Source organism: Thunnus thynnus, chromosome 1 (assembly GCF_963924715.1).
Source record: "Thunnus thynnus chromosome 1, fThuThy2.1, whole genome shotgun sequence".
Taxonomy (NCBI): Eukaryota; Metazoa; Chordata; class Actinopteri; order Scombriformes; family Scombridae; genus Thunnus; species Thunnus thynnus.
The window spans coordinates 36,108,170-36,116,257 of record NC_089517.1 but is presented as its reverse complement, the minus strand read 5'-3'; the positions used below and the strand labels follow the sequence as shown (position 1 = coordinate 36,116,257).

Here is an 8,088-nt window from a genome sequence, read left to right as displayed (position 1 = left end):
AGCATGAGTATTTTTTATTTTAATCATGCATAACTTTTCATGTATTTTTTCCTGGCCATAATAGGCCTCCATAAAATGGACAACAGAATATTTAAATAAAAGTCCCTGCATAACAGTTTTACTACAAGGACTTAAGAAAACCTAATATGATATCACATATTCATGTCATTTGAACTGAAAAGGCCAAATAGATGTCATTATTCAAATCATTATTCATCTCTGAGAACAGAATGTGTAATCTATGCTCAGAAACTAGTGAGTCAACCTCTGAGTTTAGATTATTTTGTTACATAATGAATATACAGATTCATGATAATTTGCCTATATTATACGGCCCTACGTGAAACGTTGAATCTTCTGCAACTCTTGCTACAAATTTGTGAGCATTAAGCCACAGATATATTCCTGAGCAGACGCGTACACAGACCACCACCATGGATGCATAGTAGCTCTGTTTATACTACTTTCTGAAGTCGGCTTGGAGGATGTGTTCCACATATGCACAGTAGATCAGCATCTACAAGAAGACAGCGTAGTGACCACATGGACAGTCACAACAAATTGAAGGTACCCGGATATCCACACAGAGCCTACGTGTACACCCTCTGATGACATAATTTACAATATGCGGACCCTCACGTACTCGCAGAGGTGGAGAGTACAATTTCGGCTTTAGTCAAAATGTGCCCTTACAGTCCTGAGAACTTTAAATAATTAAATAATCAGTCAGAAGCTGAGCAGTGTCAAATATTTTATTTGATCTGTCATTCCTAAACAGAGGTATACCAAAACCACCCTGATACAGAGTGCGGAAATAAGGAGACTCTACTCTTGTCCAGAATAGATGACTCCCCAGGCACCATAAGTTACATAGTTAAAAAAAAAACATAGAAAAATTGATGTTGACATCCATCTGATGTACAAAACATTATTTGTGCGATGGTCACAATCCATTCATTATTGGGTAATGCAGGTAAATTCCTACAGTGACTGTCAGTGATTGGTTTCTTTTAAGAATAGACAGTGATGATAGCAAACAGCTTATTGTGATAAAGTCATGACATCATCTGTAATCTAACACCTATTATTCATAGTTTTTCCAATTAAATACAAAAATAAACCTTCACATTGTAAAGGAGTCCTGTGGTGTTTGTCAGGCTGGACTCCTGAATTATGTGTCACCATAATTCAGTCTTGATAACGCACCTCTGCTTTCAGTTCCTTTGTGACAAAGTTAAGCAGTGTGGCAACGACCTGCTGCTGGAGACTGGCGTTGCCCATCACCAGGGCAATGAGCTGGGCTGCATCCATCCAGTTCAGGTTGCCTAGGACAGCCATAATATCACTGCAGAGCTTCTGCTGCTCGGCAGGTGGCAGCTCCATCAGGATCTGAGGCAGAGGCCTGAACTGGCCGCTTGTCAGCCAGCTCCCCAAGAGACCACCTACCGCTCCACCTGGAGGAGATGCAAAGAGGGAGGGACAAAGGCTCAGTTAGAGGTTCGGTAGAAATCAAATGGAAGCATGTACAATAAAACTCAAATAATGCAGGATTTCACATGATAATAGTCTGGTGATCATCTATATTTTTCTTATTGGCAACAAATTCTGTGAAAATACCTAAAACAATGAAATGAATTACATACACTGCATGTTTTGATTGAATCCTATACACACGTTAGGATGTTGAAGCATACATTTAACATCTAGCATTAGAGATTACTCCTGTTTGAGTAATGTCTGCTAAAAACTACAGCGCCCAGCGGTTAAAGCTTAAAAAGAAAGTTTGTGATATGTTTTTAAAATATAAACCCCAACCAGCACAAGCCTAGTTTCCCATTTAAGACCATTGATCGATTAGTCAACCCTGGTTCTTCTGGTGTCCCTATCACTTCAAATGCAGACTGTAAAACCTTTTTCATAGATAAGATTGAGGACATTCGATTGAAGATTCACTCCTCCACTTCTGTGTCTGACTTCGCTTGTCCTCAGCTGGATATTTTGGTTTTTAAGGAAAGCAGTATCCAAGAATAAACTGAAACTATTGCACTGGACATAAAACCTACCAAAATTCTTATTAGAAGATCTAGATATTTTAGCCCCATGCCTGCTTTCAATCATCAAGAGTACTCTATCTTCTGGATGTGTTCAGGATTATTTTAAGACCGCTAGTGCCCAGCCACCTCTCAAAAAACTCAAACTGTTGGTGGCTTTGTTTCCTCTCAAGCATCGTCTATGTATGGGGTGCCACAGGGCTCCATTCTAAGGCCAATTTTATTTTCCCTTTATTTACTCCCTTTGGGCCACATTATCAAACAGCATGATATTTCATTTCATTGCTATGCAGATGATACTCGGCTGTATTTTTCCTGCAAACTATCTGAATCAGCTAAGTTATCTTCCCTGCATAATTGTCTAGCTGTAGTTAAGGTTTGGATGGCAGGAAATTTTCTTCAGCTTAATTGCTTCAAAACGGAAATCCTTATTATAGGCCCTAAGCACACTCATGGACATGTTCTACCTCCTCTTGGCTCTCTAGCTCAGCATGAGGTACCAACTGTTAAAAACTATATTGTTATTGTAGATCAGAACCTCACTCTCGAGTCCCATGTTAAAAGGTGAGCTCAGTCATGTTTTTTTCCATTTGAGAAATATCTTTAGAATGAGATCTTTTATTTCTTTTAATGAGTTAATCATGCTTTTATCACTTCTCATCTGGATTATGGTAATGCTGTGTTTACATGATTGCACAGCTTCACAGTGTCCAAAATGCAGCTGCCAGACTTTTAACCAAATCACAAAAGCATGTTTATGTCTCCCCTGTTTTAGCTTCTGTTCACTGGCTGCCTGTACATTTTAGAATTGATTTTAAAATTTTACTCTTGACTTTTAAGGCCCTGTTAGCTATTCCCCAGTCAAGGCTCAAGACTAAGGGTGACAGGGCTTTTGCTGTCAGGGCTCCAACCCTTTGGAACAGCTTACCAGAGGAACTTAGACTAGAAAATTCACTTCATTCTAATAAATCCTCTCTCAAAACTTACTTCTACTGTATGGCTTTTGCTTAATTACTTTATCTGTTATTTATTTTATCTGTTACTCTCATATGTTACTGTTATCCATGATTTTTATCATTACTTTTACTGTTTTATGTGTTATTTTGTTTGTTGACTGTGATTTTGGATGTGATCGTTTTCCTGCTTTCTTTTACTCATTGTTTGTGAAGCACTTTGTAACGGTTGTTTTGAAAAGTGCTATATAAATAAACTTTATTATTATTATTATTATTATTATTATTATTATTATTATTATTATTATTATTATTTACATTGGATTGAATTTATTCCAATCCCAAAAGGGCCTGTGTAGTTTTTAACATTTAATGCATCCTCCTGACACCCAGCAGACAGTTTTACTTGTCAGGCTCAGTACTTCCTTCTGGCCTTCTTTGGAATAAGTCATCTGGTAATATGCAATACTACAGGTGTCTTTTTGTGGTTGTTAATCTTGGTCTTCCCATATGGAAGTTTTTATTAGACTTTAATAGTTGTAACCCACAGAGGACAATCCACAAGTGAGTGCCATGAGCCACAAATATTTCACTATCCACAAACATGTATTTTTTGAAAATGTGTGTTGTGTTCAGTCATATCCACAAAAATAAAGAGCAATTTGCAAATATGCATAACTTACTCTGTAAACATTTACGTATTTGTGGATCCATTTGTACATGTGAAACAGGTTTTTTCACTTTTGTTGATCACTTCCTGTCTGTCTGTAGGCAATGTGACATTTGTCACACACACCCCTGAGTCCCGCTCTTTTTCTCCAGTTTCATCACAGGCTAATGTTTCCAGCGCTAGCCCCCTCATATTGTCCTCTGGCATCCATATCCGCTGCACTTACATCAGATCCAGTGTTTGTTTCATATCCTGGATCTGAAACACCACCCAGAAATCCTATTTCAGTGCCTGTAATCCTTCCCATTCCTGTTGTGGCCAGCCAAAGACTAAACACCTTCAATTCATACTGCAACTCTTTCGAACTTGATATCAATTTCCTGTCCAGCAAGAACTATAAACATGGCTCTGTTCAATGTTACATCTCTAGCAAACAAATCATTTTTAATTACTGATCTTATAGTTAATTATAAGCTTGATTTTATGCACCTAACTGAAACCTGACTGGACATGAATCACACTGCCATCCTGAGACATGTCCACCAGATAACAGCTTTTATCAGTCAGTGAGACAGGAAAAAAGAGGGGGTGGAATTGCCACATCTACTCAGAAAACTTTAGCTGTACAAAGGTCGACCTGTGTAAGTTCTCATCCTTTGAATGTCTTGCCCTTGTCCTTAAAGCTGAAGCAGCTGTACTCATTACAATATACTGACTGCTCTTATCATCATCAAATATGATAATAAATAAATTTTAATAATTTTGAGTGGTCATTCACATTAATAACAGTGCTGACTCCAAGGCTATAGAATTCATGAATCTACTTGAAAGCCTAGAACTTACTCAACATATAACTGAACCCACTCATCAACAGGGCAATGTCCTAGATCCCGTAGTGTCAAAAGGGTTAACCAGTGTCTCATATTCCTGTCTCTGGTCACTATTGTGTTTTTTTAATAGTGTCTTGTCTGTAGCTATAACTACAGAGTTTATGGTGCAAAAGCGGTTCTTAGATGCTGGTGATGCTGCGAGTGAGTTCCCTGAGGATGTAAGTTCTTTTTTGATCCATGTAGTGTGAGCTGCTTGCTTGACAAAATGGTTGCTGCCCTATACCAAGAAATTAAAAATGCCCTAAAGGTGGTACCACTCATGGTCAAAAAGAAGGCATGTGAAAAAACATCACTATCCGTGAGTTGAAGCCTCTGCCTCTGACCTTCTTACCCAAACCTCTTCCCCTAAGTGTGAGAAATTTGCAATTTTCTGAACAATAAAACCACAACCATCAGAGCTGAAATTGTTAGAACTCCTGGTGACCTCTGCAGACAACCTTGTGAAAGGCAGGCAACAGTGAGAAGATTCTCTAGCCTCTCAAACTCACAACTTTGCAGGATTGTAGCTATAAGCAAATCTCCCATTTGATGCCTTGACCCTGTTCCTTCTGCACTCATTAAGAAGGTCTTCAATACCATTTCAAACACGGTCATAAACTTTATTAATACATCCCTTAAAACAGGAGTTTTTCCTGAAACAGAAACCTAACTAAGATTGTGGAGTTCTAAGCAATTAATGACCGATATCAAACCTCCCCTTTCTAAGCAAGATACTTGAAAAAGTTGTTTGCAACCAAATAAACAACTTTCTAAATGAGAACAATCTTCTGGAGAAATTTCAGTTGGGTTTCAGAGCTAATCATAGCACAGACACTGCTCTCACTAAGACAGTAAGTGATCTGAGACTTAGCACTGAAGCTAAAAATGTACTGTATCTGTTCTGGTTCTTCTTGATTTAAGTGTAGCATTCGATACTATTGACCATGAAATCCTCATAAATCACTTCGAGAGCTGGGTTGGCCTCTCAGACTGTGTTCCGGACATACATTACAGGAAGGAAATTTTTCATTAGTCTTGGAGAACATGTGTCAGAGACACATTACATAACTTCTGGTGTTGCACAAGGGACCTCTGCTATTCTACTATATATGCTTCTGCTAGGTGAGTCATTAGTGAACATGATGATGATACATAATTGTACATATCATAGAATATTTACATATGCTTTAAACTCCCTGATGCCTGTCTGTCTGCAATCAATAGATGGATGAGTAATGATTTAAAATCAAATGAGGAGAAGACAGAATTCTTATTAATTGGCCCCAAAGCAAAAAGGGATGAGCTCTTTAAAAGACTTGGCAACCTGATTGCCTTGATCATATTAGAGGTAAGAGGTTAAGAATCGATTTTAAAGTCATTCAACTTGTTTATAAAGCTCTCGATGGCTTATAGCTGACCTACATCACAGACTCCCTGTTACCCATAACCCTACCCAAAAGAAAATTGGAGATGCAGCTTTCTTCAATTATGCTCCAAAATTATGGAACACCTTACGTAAAAGTGATTAAAGAGGCATTAGAGACTCGGTTGAAACCTTTTAACGAGGGGTGGGGGGGGGGCTTAGCAGCAACACGTTTCTCTGTTTAGCGTTGTCAGGTTAGGCTAACCCATTGTTACTAACTTTGTGGCTAACCCTCTTCACTTCTCCAGCATTTGTACATGTGAGACAGGTTTTGCACATTTGTGGATTGCTTCCTGTCAGTTTGTGGGCCGTGTGACATTTGTGACCTCCCTCCTATTTGTTTGTGGATTTTCGTCCAATTTGTACCGGCGACATGGTTTGGAACTTTACTGTTTTGACTCAAAATTTTAGTGAAAAAGCTCTTGATAAACCTGCGGTACACTACGTGGCCAGAACCAAACTGCAGAAATCAAAGTTAGCAACTAGCTAGTGAAAATAGTGGATAATTTAGCAGCTAAAGAGCCAGATATTTCCCTCAGGAGTTGATGGAGACCAAAACAGAGCTAAAAGGAGAGGGAATATTGAACTTACATTTGTCAAGTAGACAGAGACACAACTCCAAATGAATGCCAGTGTTATTCTGTGTCTGCTGGATGTGTGAATAGGCAACTGTTAGCTTTGTTTGTTTTTCGAGCACTTATTCTTACCAACAGCGATTCCTGGAGGTCCACCAAGCAGCCCTCCTAGAAAGGCAGTTCCTCCTGCCACCATTGCTCCTTTGGTGGAGTTTTTCACCGCGACTTTGATCTGATCATGAGCTGATAATTCACAGCACAGTCGCATGATATCATCAATCCGTGGAGCCATCTCTGCGTTAAGGCACTGGTGAGAGACAGACATGTCGTGATTAGTATGAGACAGAATACAAAGTACAGTTTCAGTACATTGGTTTGACTTTAGATTCTTTGTGTCATCAGGTTTTGCAGATAAAGTTGTTATTTTAGTAGTAGTAGCAGTAATGTATCCCAATGTGACTTTAGTATTGACTACAGTGAAAAAGGCGGGTCACCTGCTTTTACATAGATGGTTTAGAGTCCATATTCTACATGTTTTATTCCAGTCTGACCTGAGGAAACATCTCTGGAGGACACTGAATACTGGCAGCATTTGCATATATTTAGCAACTTTGCTTATGGAGTAGCTGGAGTCATTTACTTATATTTTGATAATGTACTATTGTGGAGCAAATTCCCAAACAAATTTGTAACTAAAACTAATTATTAAACTGACCCGGGGACTTTGGGGGCCCCTAGGTAATTTTTTATTATAATAATAATAATAATAATAATAATAATAATAATAATAATAATAATAATAAATTTTATTTATATAGCACTTTTCTTAACAATGTTACAAAGTGCTTTACAAAGGAGAATAAAACCAACAAGGCAGATAAAATAAGCAAAGAGGAACAAAGAGGTAAAGGCAGAAGTACATAGTAACAATAGAAGATGCACAATAATAGTAATAATAGGACAATAGAATGCACAGGAGTAAAATAATGATAAAAAATAAGATAAAATAACATCAATTAATAGGTGTTAAAAATAGTAATTAAAACATATCAAACATTTCCAAAAGCTTTCACAAAGAAAAAAGTTTTAAGACGAGTTTTAAAAGAAGCTAGAGACTTAGTGTGTCTGAGTTCAGTGGGTAAGGGGTCCTAGAGAGTGGGGGCTCTGACAGCAAAAGCCTACTGTAAGAGAAATATTGTGGAATGTTCAAACATTTCAGACAGAACTATGTCCCTCAGGTACAATTCACTTTTAGATGAATATTGACAGCAAAAACGTACAGTGTCCTGCAAATGCTATTGCTCAAAGTCAGCACAGACACTTCTACAATTAATAAAATTGTGTCAATGAGGTGAAACACCTCATTTAAAGAATCTGGGAAGGTGGCAAAGCAGGGCAAACAACACACCTTGTGGAACATAACTGTCAGCAGCGTTTGGTTTCACTTTTACTTCTACTTTAAAGTTCAGCACAGCAAACAGCTGTCTGAAAATATAAATAAACCGATTAAATATATCTGCACCCGATCTGTCTTCATGTTTTCCTCC

General features: G+C 38.0%; 1 protein-coding gene across 1 annotated transcript in view; it reads right to left on the bottom strand.

Annotated features, from left to right (window-relative positions):
- Nucleotides 1-738: 738 nt before the first annotated feature.
- LOC137187620 (protein C19orf12 homolog) overlaps nucleotides 739-8,088 on the bottom strand; it is a 9,966-nt gene continuing 2,616 nt past the window's right edge. The window contains exons 3-4 of the mRNA XM_067596655.1: nucleotides 6,674-6,848; nucleotides 739-1,454 (exon numbers count right to left, since the gene is read on the bottom strand). Of these exons, the coding sequence (XP_067452756.1) occupies nucleotides 1,189-1,454; nucleotides 6,674-6,833 (426 nt within the window). The 5' untranslated portion in view covers nucleotides 6,834-6,848 and the 3' untranslated portion in view covers nucleotides 739-1,188. The remainder of the gene's footprint in view (nucleotides 1,455-6,673; nucleotides 6,849-8,088) is intronic.